This window comes from Anthonomus grandis, chromosome 19, assembly GCF_022605725.1.
Source record: "Anthonomus grandis grandis chromosome 19, icAntGran1.3, whole genome shotgun sequence".
In the NCBI taxonomy this organism is placed as follows: Eukaryota; Metazoa; Arthropoda; class Insecta; order Coleoptera; family Curculionidae; genus Anthonomus; species Anthonomus grandis.
Genome location: NC_065564.1, coordinates 3,613,394 through 3,626,221, shown reverse-complemented (window position 1 = coordinate 3,626,221; position 12,828 = coordinate 3,613,394). Strand labels below are relative to the sequence as shown.

The following is a 12,828-nucleotide window of genomic DNA, read 5'->3' as shown; positions in this document are numbered from 1 at the left end:
TGGACAATTATTCCTTAAAATAGAGAATTTGCTTATAGCTATTTTGCTTTATTTTATTTATTTATTGTTAATTTTTTAGTGTCATTAGTTAGTCTCTGCAAACTTATATATGTTTCATTATTATAGAAACTTAATTTGTTCATATGGCCGTTATAAATCGTATCAAGCATTTTTATTCGGGAAAATCGTTTGACTGACCCGGCAACCTTGTAGTGAAAACTGTTTACTAGAAAGCGCAAAACTATTTTTTTAAAACATTAAAAAAAAGTGGTGAAAAGTGCGAAAACCCCGTGGAAATTGTGTGAATCGCTTTATGTAATTAACGAGCTTTATTTTGATATAATTGTCATAGGACCCCCTCGTTTGTTAATATAAAATAAGGGGGGAAATTGTTCATACAGGAGCGCAACAATTATATTATAAAAAACATCTAATTTTTCACTTAATTCCCTCGGGAAAGGTCGGAAAAGCAATCTGGGCAATTTTCTCTTTAATTTGATATCATTTCCACCGGGTCGGGGGCCCTAGAAGTGTGTTAAAGTGCAAATTAAAGTTTCAAGGTTACAATAACCGTTGGTGAATTCAAAGTGGCCCCCCTCTATTTCATTATGAACTATTCAAATAAAAATAGGCCTATTTGGTGTCGTCCAGGGCTTCCTGGACGTGCATAGTTACTGTCCTGAGGGCAGGGGGACAGTAACAGAAGAGGACATGAGAAGAAGACGTCTCAAGGTACCTGCATGCTTAATTAATCTAATTAAATCCATAATCCAATTGCGGTCCTTCGAATCGGAAGACTCGCGAAAATTGGGGCCCCACGAGCCGGTAATCAGGGCCCCAAAAAATATCGATATATATGTCGCAACTCTACGCTTGTTGTGATCAGCTGATTGCTGATTGTCCAACAGCTATGAACATGTTTACCAGTACAATGAGCAATCAATATTTTTTTTCAAAAAACATGCAATATTCCTGGAATAGTAAACAATAATTAAACGTCATTAAAGCCCTGCCTATATGCTTGTCTGGGGTGGTAAACTGTTATTGTTTTCCATACAGTTCGACCCCAGTTGAACTCAGAAGGGCAAATTAATAATTATTATTATTAGCGCAATAAAGTTTGTTCTATGGTTGTGCCTTTAATTAATTGTGATATTATTTGTGCAATGTTCCGGAGGAAGAGATCTGTGAACAAGCAGAGGCTCGAGCACAAGCTCTACTTGGTAAGGACCCTTTAAGGCACCCTCGTGGCATTAATTCAAGTGTTTTTAGGCCAGAGAGACCCCAGAACCAATATTCGACCTCTCTGATTGTGATTTAGTCAATATTCCCCAAGGGATTTACTCCCTATGTAAAGTCTTCCGTAAAGAAACCCTTGATTTACATAACAATCAGATTTCGTCGCTCTCCGGGGGAGGAGAGCTTAGGGATCTCTGCAATTTAAGGGTCTTAGATATTTCTCATAATGATATTCATTATTTAACAGAGGATATTGTTTTTCTAAAGAATTTACAGGTGAGTATGGTGGGTTCAAACTAGTTGTGGACCTGCTAGAACCCAAGAAACTTTTATGTTCTTCCCTCAGGAACTCCTGGTGGATCACAACCACCTAAAATCCCTGCCAGACTCCCTATGTAATTTAACAAATTTAAAAATCCTAAGCCTCACCGATAATAAGCTGAAAACCCTTCCGGAAAACCTGGGAAATTTAAGCAATTTACAGAAAATCAGGTTGCAAAATAACCCACAATTGCACCGGTTACCTAAAAGTATTTGCATGGCCACCAAGCTGGTGTCAATCGAACTCGATAGTGAGGGTTTCATTTATCCTCCCTGTGAGGTTGCCAGAGGGGGCACAGGGGCAATTATTCGATTTATTAGTGAGGGTGAGTGTTTGACACTAATTGCCCCCTTAATGATAAAAGACTGAATGTTTTTAGATCTGGGGCAAGACTATTGTCCTCCAGAAAGGATTGAGACTATTTCAGAGGACACTACTGACACTAGTGTTCAGGCAAAGTTCGAGGTAAATTGTCTAAAGTGTTTTAGGGTAGACAAACATTTTCACCTCTTTCGTTGCCACAGTAGATAACGTTTTTCTTTTTAGGAAAAGATATGGAACTTAGAGCGACAAAAGGCATGTTGTTTATTTAGTTATATATATTTTTTTTGCTTGCTTTAAACCATTATCATCCGCATTACTTAGGCACTCGATTTCACGTGCACTTTATTATATTCGTTGTAGCTAAAAAGGATGCAAGACTTTCTGGAAATCGAGCGTAATAACGAGTTATTACAGAAGCAAGAGCTCGAGATGGCTTCCGTACATAAAGCCAACAGGCAAAAGGTACTTTAAAGTCCTTTTACAAGCAAAATTATTAGGTTTCTTTTAATTTTAAGCTCCTTGCTTCTATCACTGACGAACAATGCAAATTTGACTCTAAATTATGTGAAATTCAGCTTGAAAAAGAGACTGAGAGGTTTAGACTTATTGAGCAACTTCAGGAAGGTACTTAAAGGTTTTCTTAAGTAATTGAGTGTCATTAGTGGGGTTTTTTAGTGGAAAATAGCGCGGATCTCGCCATAAACAACCTCCTAATGTTAAATAAAGAGCCAACAAGTCAATTACTAGAAAAAGAGCGTGAGGAGGAGGAGCGACTGCTGGAGGCAGTTAATAGGTAGCTCCATCTTATGCCCTATAAGGCAAATTATCATAAAAAAAATCTAATTAATCATTAGGTATAATGAAACGTTACGTAAAGACGACATTTTAGCGGCGATGCAAGACATTTTAAAGCAAGAAACTGAGGCTTTTAACAAGTTCGATAGGGACAGAATTGAGACTTCAAGGAGCATCCTGGAGCAGTAAGAAATCGCGTTTTTTATTCGCTCTAATTGCAAAATTAAGGTGAATTTTCCGCAGAGAACTGGACGCCGGTTCGAAAATCGCGGAAATTCTTCAGAGTCAGGACGTGCACAAGGCCAATCTGGTCTCTCAATTAACCGAAGACATTAATTTGCAAAAAGCGGCGGTGGGCACGTTGTTAGAAAGGGGAGATGCGAGGAGTTGGGGGCTTTTGCAGCAAGTGAGGCTGGTCGAGTCCCAACTGGGGGCTCTAACTCATATTGAGCTCGACAGGAGGAAACTGAGAATGGATGAGCATTTGGTGAGGCTGGTGGAGGTTCTTTTGAGGATAAATTAATTTAAAAAAAAAAATGAATTAAACAGAACGACTTGGCTGAAAAGCGAATGAACTTGTCCGCCCTCCTAATGGAGCTGCTGGAGCAGCAGAGGCTGCGCAGGGCCCAACTGTTGTCCACCATAAAAACGATGGAGCAGTTTAAATGCGACGACGTTGACGAAGACTTTTGGCTGAGGCAGTACCAAAGTCTCTTGGAAAAGTACTTTCGTTATGTTTAAAAGGGTTTCGGTTTTATTTAGGGATTTGTAGGTTCCCCGAAGGGATCTCCCACGCCCAGAAGAACATGGATCCCAAACTGGTGGAAATTTTACTGTCTAACGGGGTGATACATTGCCTGCCCTTTTTGGCCAAACTAACGCAATGTACGTACCGTAAAATATGAGCTACGGCGATTATTTTAGGGGGGTATTTTTAGCTGAGGCACACGGGGTTACCGAGGGGGACCTCATTGAAGCGGGTCTGACCTCGATGTATGACCGTCAAAGGATCTTGGACGCTCTACAGATTTACTCTAAGGAGCGAATTTCTTTTATTAGTGTCTCCCCGTCGGCTCCGCCTCTGGAGTGTGCAGGGGCGTCCGCCCCTCCTCTGGAGGACCCCCATATTAAAGCTATTAACAGTGTTGAGTGTGTCATATGTCTTGATCTGGAGGTACTAGTGGTTTTTCCAACAACTCCTTGTTACCAATTAACTCCTTTATTTTTTTAGTGCCATGTGATATTCGTGCCCTGTGGACACCTGTGCTGCTGTACAGGCTGTTCTGTGGGAGTGTCCCTTTGTCCCTTATGCAGGACGGATATTGAACGAAGGATCACGATGGTACCCCAATAAATATTTAATTGAGAATCTGCCTTAATGCTTTGATTAACCATGATAATGCACAAAAGTGTTATAATGCTGTTTTTATTATTAATAAAAGATACAACAATCACCGTGAAGTAGTTTATTATAAAAGTATACAAATAAATAGGAATATGTACATAGAGACTTGAGTCCCTATATTAGTGTTCGTCGTTGTCGGCCTCCATGGGTTCTTCTTCGGGTTCTTTGGCACCTGTGGAGGATTTACGCGGTTTAGGGGAGGCTTTCTTTTTCTCTTTGGTTTCCTTCATTTCTGGAAAGTAAAATTACCCATTAATGCTGCTGTATTAGTTGATATGTCAAAGGCATTCGACTCTATCAACACGAATTTACTTAAGAAAAGAGATGACAAAACATTAATTAATAACTAGCGCCATAATTTATAAATCTATTTTTCGTATCACAGTAAGCAAATTAAAGCAAATAACCCCGAAAATTTCAGATAATTGAATCAACGTGCTCAGATGGATGTCATTTATACAGATTTCGAAAAAGCTTTCGATAAGGTTTCATTAACAATATTGTTTAAAAGGTTGGATAGAGTATGGACTGCATATTTACTTGATTTTTAAAAACTTCTCTGCGGTTTTAAATATTTTGCCTTTATACCTACATGGACCTAATTTAGAGCCACTGCTGTTTCTACTCTACTTAAATAGTAGTATAACAGCACTTATAAAAAATGCTCCTTTGCTGTATGTGGATGACCTGACAATTTACTATATAATAAAAAGCAGTGCCTTATTTTACAAAATGATATAGAAAATATTGTTAAATGGTCTGAGGGTAATGGGATTTATTGTAATATTTGCAAATGCTTTGTTCTTACCTATACTGAAAAGCTATCTCCAATCACTTATTCTTACTCTATGCAAAATAGTATATTGTCTCATAAATTAAAGATCTGGGGAGTAACATTTGATGCCAAATTGACATTTAATGCCTATATAGAAGATACAGCAAATAGAGCTTTTAAGATGTACAGTTTTATTGTGCGAAATACTACCCTCCTTGTATAAGGCACATTTATTTTTCATTTGTATCAAGCATCTTAGAATATGCGAATGTCATTTGGTATCCTTATTTATGAGTGCTATAAACATCAACTCCTCGTCTTTTCTCTGTAGCAGCTACAATACACTACCCTTTGATTATATAGTTAATTTGTCAACTATAAAGATACTGTTTTTACTTAGTAATGGGATTCATTCTATGATAGATCTGTTAAGTGCATATTAAATTAAATATATAAATAAATCTCTCAGTTATCAAATTAAAATTTTACAAAATGGAGTGCAACAACTTTTTTTCATACTTGGACCCCTGCTGTTTATTTACTTATTTGTTACATGTATCAACAGCTATGAAACCGATTACAGATTCTAACTGAAGATACCATAAAATGCACTTATAAGATCAATACAAAAAGAAAATATACACATATCATTACAAAAGTTAGTTACACCAATAAAATACAATAATAAATACCTAAGTTTAATTCTGTTTTAGTTTATTTAGCATAGCTGACTCAATATCGGAAGCATACATGTTAAAAGATTCACAAAGTTTATAACTTTCATAAAGATTGATTCATGGATAAACAAGATAAAAAATATATAAACACCGTGGAATTTTGTGCACAAAACTAAAGAAATCTTAGGATCACAAGTACAATTTTCCATTTCATTTGAAAAAACAAGGATAACTATGTCTGGTTAGTTCCAAAGGTTCTTCTTGCAGGAAATTGTGATTATCATGGGGCTTTTGTGCTTTGTCAGAATTTTGTTCTCGACATGTGAATCTAGGTGCATGCTATGTTTGTCTAGAACATTATTTTGAAGAATTTATGTAGACATAATTATTTCTATAAATTGGAATTTAACAAACAAATAAAAATAGTATCCAGTCATCCAAAATAGTGTCCATTCGGCTATCCTTGTTTTAAAAACAAATTAATTGAACAGGAAAACCAATCAAACATAGTACTTATGCAACTGTTGCTGTTTGTAAATTGTTCTTAAGAAATCATATAATATCAATTAATTATTATTTGGCAATTGTTAAAAACCGCTATGGGGGCCTATTGCCTATTGTCTTTTGTATAATGACATAAGAATATAGTAAGTTTACTCTGATATATAAACCTTGAACTCTTTTTTTAAAGTGCTCTAGTGAAAGAATTCTCCCTTCTTAAGGAATTGTATATATATCTTATGTTTTAGTGAATTTAATTCATTCTGTCCTCGAGTTTCATAATTATTATTATTAAGTTCAAAGCAATGCCTTTTTATTAAATGAATTCACCATCTTAAGTACCCTAGAAGAAAAACTCGAAAAGCAAATTTTGCAGTTGAAAAACCCCAGGAATTTAAACTTATTCATCTTGAAAACCTTTTGAAAAATGACTATTAAACTATGTAGAAACTCACCCTTCAGAACCTCTTGCAGGGGCTCAATAAACTCCCCGAACTCCAGCTCTTCCAAGGCCTTAATAACGTCGGTGCCCTGCAGGGTCTTCCTGCTCTGCCTCTGGGCCTCCTGGGAGGCCTGAGAGGTCACGTAGAGCACAAAAACCGAAGCAGCTCTAGAAATGGCTTCTTTGGTGTCCTTGCCTAACATCACGTTCTTCGGTAGGGCGTCCTTTATTAGCTTAGTAACTGAGGCCAGAGGCAGATTGAGATCTTCTAATTTTTCGGCCATTGTTTGTTTTCAATATTCAAACCTATTGGGGGTACAACTTTACGAGGTTATATTGATTGACGAATGACCTCCTCAGCTGGTTTAGTTTCCCGCCTAAAACAGGGTTGCTATATCAGTATAAAAATCAGTAGACTAATTTGTATGTAACACTTGGCAATTGTGCTTTATAAGCTTGACAGGGGCAGAACAACTTAACCAGACTTGTTTGTTTTTGTTATGATTTCGTTCATAAATAATCCAAATGTCCTCCACGACGAGAACTCAAACTGCTCGATCGGAAAACCCTCACACCAAAAAGAAAAACCAGGATCTGAAGGAGGCGACTTGCACAAAAGACGAAGACACCGCCATAAATAACGTGAAAACCTTGGATAACGTGTGCACCTTCACCAAATGCAAGAATAAAACTACCCTAATTGGAATAGACTGTAAATTTTGCAAAGGGAGGTTCTGCACCACCCACGGTTTACCGGAAATCCACGGGTGCGGTGAGGCAGTGAGGAGGGAGGAGAAGAGGGAGTACCACCATCCGGAACCGAAACTGTCCAATGAGAAACACGAACAGGCCCAGACTAAGTTGAACATGAAACTGAGACAGATGCAGCAAGAGCGGAAGTCCAAGCAGGGGTTCCAGAGTAAAGGGAAGAAGAAATAGGGGATGCAAGGATGTTTATTGTTAAAATGAGCTAGAGTGTAATCTTGTTAACTTAAATTATGTAATATAAGAGAGTTTGGATCTAAAAAGTTTGTGTTTTCGAGTGAAAAACACCAAAACTGTCCAAAATTTGAACTTTTTATTTGAAAAATGGGCTGAAACTTGGTGGCATGTTAGGAAATATGGTTTCCTCAATGGTAGTTTTTAAATGAAGGCTCCAACATTAATAGAAAAAAAGTTTACTCTGAAAAGCAACATTTTTCATGTAAAAACAACCATAATTGCCCAAAATTTGAATTTTTTCCTTGAAATAAGAGCTGAAACTTGGTAGCTTGTTAGGAAATATGGATTCCTAATTGGTAATTTTTAAATGAAGGCTTTATCCCTATTAGAAAAAAAGTTGACCCCAAAAAGCAAAATTTTTCATATAAGAAAAACCAAAATTGGCCAAAATTTGAACTTTTCCTTTGAAATAAGAGCTGAAACTTGGCAGCCTGTTAGAAAATATGGATTTCTAACTGGCAGTTTTTAAATGAAGGCCCTACTCCTATTAGAAAAAAAGTTGACCCCAAAAAGCAACATTTTTCATGTAAAAAAAACCAAAATTGGCCAAAATTTGAACTTTTCCTTTGAAATAAGAGCTGAAACTTGGCAGCCTGTTAGGAAATATGGATTTCTAACTGGCAGTTTTTAAATGAAGGCTCTACTCCTATTAGAAAAAAAGTTGACCCAAAAAGCAACATTTTTTATGCAAAAAAAAACAAAATTGGCCAAAATTTGAACTTTTCCTTTGAAATAAGAGCTGAAACTTGGCAGCCTGTTAGGAAATATTGATTCCTAATTGGTAGTTTTTAAATGAAGGCTCTACTCCTATTAGAAAAAAAGTTGACCCCAAAAAGCAACATTTTTCATGCAAAAAAAACCAAAATTGGCTAAAATTTGAATTTTTTCCTTTGAAATAAGAGCTGAAACTTGGCAGCCTGTTAGAGAATATGGATTTCTAACTGGCAGTTTTTAAATGAAGGCTCTACTCCTATTAGAAAAAAAGTTGACCCCAAAAAGCAACATTTTTCATGCAAAAAAAACCAAAATTGGCTAAAATTTGAACTTATCCTTTGAAATAAGAGCTGAAACTTGGCAGCCTATTAGGAAATAGGGTTTCCCAAATGGCAGTCTTTACATGAAGGCTCTATCCCTTTTAGAAAAAAAGTTGACCCCAAAAAGCAAAATTTTTCATGTAAAAACAACCAAAATTGGCCAAAATTTGAACTTTTTCTTTAAAATAAGAGCTGAAACTTGGCAGCCTGTCAGCAAATATGGATTTCTAATTGGTAGTTTTTAAATGAAGGCTCTAACCTTTATAGAAAAAAAGTTGACCCCGAAAAGCAAAACTTTTTGTGTTAGAAAAAACCAAAATTGCCCAAAATTTCAACTTTTTCTTTGAAATAAGAGCTGAAACTTGGCAGCCTGTTAGGAAATATTGATTCCTAATTGGTAGTTTTTAAATGAAGGCTCTACTCCTATTAGAAAAAAAGTTGACCCCAAAAAGCAACATTTTTCATGTAAAAAAAACCAAAATTGGCTAAAATTTGAATTTTTTCCTTTGAAATAAGAGCTGAAACTTGGCAGCCTGTTAGAGAATATGGATTTCTAACTGGCAGTTTTTAAATGAAGGCTCTACTCCTATTAGAAAAAAAGTTGACCCCAAAAAGCAACATTTTTCATGCAAAAAAAACCAAAATTGGCTAAAATTTGAACTTATCCTTTGAAATAAGAGCTGAAACTTGGCAGCCTATTAGGAAATAGGGTTTCCCAAATGGCAGTCTTTACATGAAGGCTCTATCCCTTTTAGAAAAAAAGTTGACCCCAAAAAGCAAAATTTTTCATGTAAAAAACAACCAAAATTGGCCAAAATTTGAACTTTTTCTTTAAAATAAGAGCTGAAACTTGGCAGCCTGTCAGCAAATATGGATTTCTAATTGGTAGTTTTTAAATGAAGGCTCTAACCTTTATAGAAAAAAAGTTGACCCCGAAAAGCAAAACTTTTTGTGTTAGAAAAACCAAAATTGCCCAAAATTTCAACTTTTTCTTTGAAATAAGAGCTGAAACTTGGCAGCCTGTTAGGAAATATTGATTCCTAATTGGTAGTTTTTAAATGAAGGCTCTACTCCTATTAGAAAAAAAGTTGACCCCAAAAAGCAACATTTTTCATGTAAAAAAAAACCAAAATTGGCCAAAATTTGAACTTTTACTTTGAAATAAGAGCTGAAACTTGGCAGTCTGTTAGAGAATATGGATTCCTAACTGGTAGTTTTTAAATGAAGGCTCTACTCCTATTAGAAAAAAAGTTGACCCCAAAAAGCAACATTTTTTATGCAAAAAAAACCAAAATTGGCCAAAATTTAAACTTTTTCTTTAAAATAAGAACTGAAACTTGGCAGCCTGTTAGGAAATAGGGTTTCCCAAATGGCAGTCTTTACATGAAGGCTCTATCCCTCTTAGAAAAAAAGTTGACCCCAAAAAGCAAAATTTTTCATGTAAAAACAACCAAAATTGGCCAAAATTTGAACTTTTTCTTTAAAATAAGAGCTGAAACTTGGCAGCCTGTCAGCAAATATGGATTTCTAATTGGTAGTTTTTAAATGAAGGCTCTAACCTTTATAGAAAAAAAGTTGACCCCGAAAAGCAAAACTTTTTGTGTTAGAAAAACCAAAATTGCCCAAAATTTCAACTTTTTCTTTGAAATAAGAGCTGAAACTTGGCAGCCTGTTAGGAAATATTGATTCCTAATTGGTAGTTTTTAAATGAAGGCTCTACTCCTATTAGAAAAAAAGTTGACCCCAAAAAGCAACATTTTTCATGTAAAAAAAACCAAAATTGGCTAAAATTTGAATTTTTTCCTTTGAAATAAGAGCTGAAACTTGGCAGCCTGTTAGAGAATATGGATTTCTAACTGGCAGTTTTTAAATGAAGGCTCTACTCCTATTAGAAAAAAAGTTGACCCCAAAAAGCAACATTTTTCATGCAAAAAAAAACAAAATTGGCTAAAATTTGAACTTATCCTTTGAAATAAGAGCTGAAACTTGGCAGCCTATTAGGAAATAGGGTTTCCCAAATGGCAGTCTTTACATGAAGGCTCTATCCCTTTTAGAAAAAAAGTTGACCCCAAAAAGCAAAATTTTTCATGTAAAAACAACCAAAATTGGCCAAAATTTGAACTTTTTCTTTAAAATAAGAGCTGAAACTTGGCAGCCTGTCAGCAAATATGGATTTCTAATTGGTAGTTTTTAAATGAAGGCTCTAACCTTTATAGAAAAAAAGTTGACCCCGAAAAGCAAAACTTTTTGTGTTAGAAAAACCAAAATTGCCCAAAATTTCAACTTTTTCTTTGAAATAAGAGCTGAAACTTGGCAGCCTGTTAGGAAATATTGATTCCTAATTGGTAGTTTTTAAATGAAGGCTCTACTCCTATTAGAAAAAAAGTTGACCCCAAAAAGCAACATTTTTCATGTAAAAAAAACCAAAATTGGCCAAAATTTGAACTTTTACTTTGAAATAAGAGCTGAAACTTGGCAGTCTGTTAGAGAATATGGATTCCTAACTGGTAGTTTTTAAATGAAGGCTCTACTCCTATTAGAAAAAAAGTTGACCCCAAAAAGCAACATTTTTTATGCAAAAAAAACCAAAATTGGCCAAAATTTAAACTTTTTCTTTAAAATAAGAACTGAAACTTGGCAGCCTGTTAGGAAATAGGGTTTCCCAAATGGCAGTCTTTACATGAAGGCTCTATCCCTCTTAGAAAAAAAGTTGACCCCAAAAAGCAAAATTTTTCATGTAAAAACAACCAAAATTGGCCAAAATTTGAACTTTTTCTTTAAAATAAGAGCTGAAACTTGGCAGCCTGTCAGCAAATATGGATTTCTAATTGGTAGTTTTTAAATGAAGGCTCTAACCTTTATAGAAAAAAAGTTGACCCCGAAAAGCAAAACTTTTTGTGTTAGAAAAACCAAAATTGGCCAAAATTTGAACTTTTTCTTTGAAATAAGAGCTGAAACTTGGCAGCCTGTTAGGAAATATTGATTCCTAATTGGTAGTTTTTAAATGAAGGCTCTACTCCTATTAGAAAAAAAGTTGACCCCAAAAAGCAACATTTTTCATGTAAAAAAAACAAAATTGGCCAAAATTTGAACTTTTACTTTGAAATAAGAGCTGAAACTTGGCAGTCTGTTAGAGAATATGGATTCCTAACTGGTAGTTTTTAAATGAAGGCTCTACTCCTATTAGAAAAAAAGTTGACCCCAAAAAGCAACATTTTTTATGCAAAAAAAACCAAAATTGGCCAAAATTTGAACTTTTCCTTTGAAATAAGAGCTGAAACTTGGCAGCCTGTTAGGAAATATGGATTTCTAACTGGCAGTTTTTAAATGAAGGCTCTACTCCTATTAGAAAAAAAGTTGACCCCAAAAAGCAACATTTTTCATGTAAAAAAAACAAAATTGGCCAAAATTTGAACTTTTACTTTGAAATAAGAGCTGAAACTTGGCAGTCTGTTAGAGAATATGGATTCCTAACTGGTAGTTTTTAAATGAAGGCTCTACTCCTATTAGAAAAAAAGTTGACCCCAAAAAGCAACATTTTTTATGCAAAAAAAACCAAAATTGGCCAAAATTTGAACTTTTCCTTTGAAATAAGAGCTGAAACTTGGCAGCCTGTTAGAGAATATGGATTCCTAACTGGTAGTTTTTAAATGAAGGCCCTACTCCTATTAGAAAAAAAATTGACCCCAAAAAGCAACATTTTTCGTGCAAAAAAAACCAAAATTGGCCAAAATTTGAACTTTTCCTTTGAAATAAGAGCTGAAACTTGGCAGCCTGTTAGAGAATATGGATTCCTAACTGGTAGTTTTTAAATGAAGGCTCTACTCCTATTAGAAAAAAAGTTGACCCCAAAAAGCAACATTTTTTATGCAAAAAAAACCAAAATTGGCCAAAATTTGAACTTTTCCTTTGAAATAAGAGCTGAAACTTGGCAGCCTGTTAAAAAATATGGATTTCTAACTGGCAGTTTTTAAATGAAGGCCCTACTCCTATTAGAAAAAAAATTGACCCCAAAAAGCAACATTTTTCATGCAAAAAAAAACAAAATTGGCCAAAATTTGAACTTTTTCTTTGAAATAAGAGCTGAAACTTGGCAGCCTGTTAGGAAATATGGATTCCTAACTGGCAGTTTTTAAATGAAGGCTCTACTCCTATTAGAAAAAAAGTTGACAATTTTTTTTCAATACAAAAAATGCAAATTTCCCAAAATTTAAGATTTTTATTTGAATATCGCCTTGAAACTTTATAGAGTGTAACAACTTACGCTTTTCCAACTAGCAGTCCTTGAATATACCTTCTTAGCATAATAAAA

At 35.0% G+C, this 12,828-nt stretch overlaps 3 protein-coding genes across 4 annotated transcripts; 2 read left to right on the top strand and 1 right to left on the bottom strand.

The window, feature by feature from the left end:
* The first annotated feature begins 270 nt into the window (after positions 1 to 270).
* Positions 271 to 4,134, top strand: LOC126747245 (E3 ubiquitin-protein ligase LRSAM1-like). 2 transcript variants are annotated; one of them, XM_050455762.1, is made up of 14 exons: positions 272 to 1,223; positions 1,273 to 1,515; positions 1,586 to 1,886; positions 1,941 to 2,026; positions 2,108 to 2,137; positions 2,246 to 2,347; positions 2,401 to 2,509; positions 2,561 to 2,678; positions 2,740 to 2,865; positions 2,924 to 3,167; positions 3,230 to 3,402; positions 3,453 to 3,565; positions 3,619 to 3,854; positions 3,912 to 4,134. In XM_050455762.1, the coding sequence occupies exons 1-14, from the start codon at positions 1,128 to 1,130 to the stop codon at positions 4,032 to 4,034; spliced, it is 2,100 nt and encodes a 699-aa protein (XP_050311719.1). In that variant the 5' UTR covers positions 272 to 1,127; the 3' UTR covers positions 4,035 to 4,134. The 2 variants fall into 2 exon arrangements, with proteins under 2 accessions (XP_050311720.1, XP_050311719.1); XM_050455763.1 differs by lacking the exon at positions 2,108 to 2,137 and having other exon boundaries at positions 271 to 1,223.
* On the bottom strand, positions 4,132 to 7,046 carry LOC126747247 (DNA polymerase epsilon subunit 3). The gene is made up of 3 exons (XM_050455765.1): positions 6,915 to 7,046; positions 6,494 to 6,857; positions 4,132 to 4,317 (listed from the first exon to the last, which is right to left on the bottom strand). Exons 2-3 carry the CDS (start codon positions 6,762 to 6,764, stop codon positions 4,205 to 4,207), a joined length of 384 nt encoding a protein of 127 aa, XP_050311722.1. The 5' UTR covers positions 6,765 to 6,857; positions 6,915 to 7,046; the 3' UTR covers positions 4,132 to 4,204.
* LOC126747246 (DNA-binding protein SMUBP-2) lies at positions 7,006 to 7,508 on the top strand. Its single transcript, XM_050455764.1, has one exon. It carries the CDS (start codon positions 7,006 to 7,008, stop codon positions 7,417 to 7,419), a length of 414 nt encoding a protein of 137 aa, XP_050311721.1. The 3' UTR covers positions 7,420 to 7,508.
* The last annotated feature ends 5,320 nt before the right edge of the window (positions 7,509 to 12,828 follow it).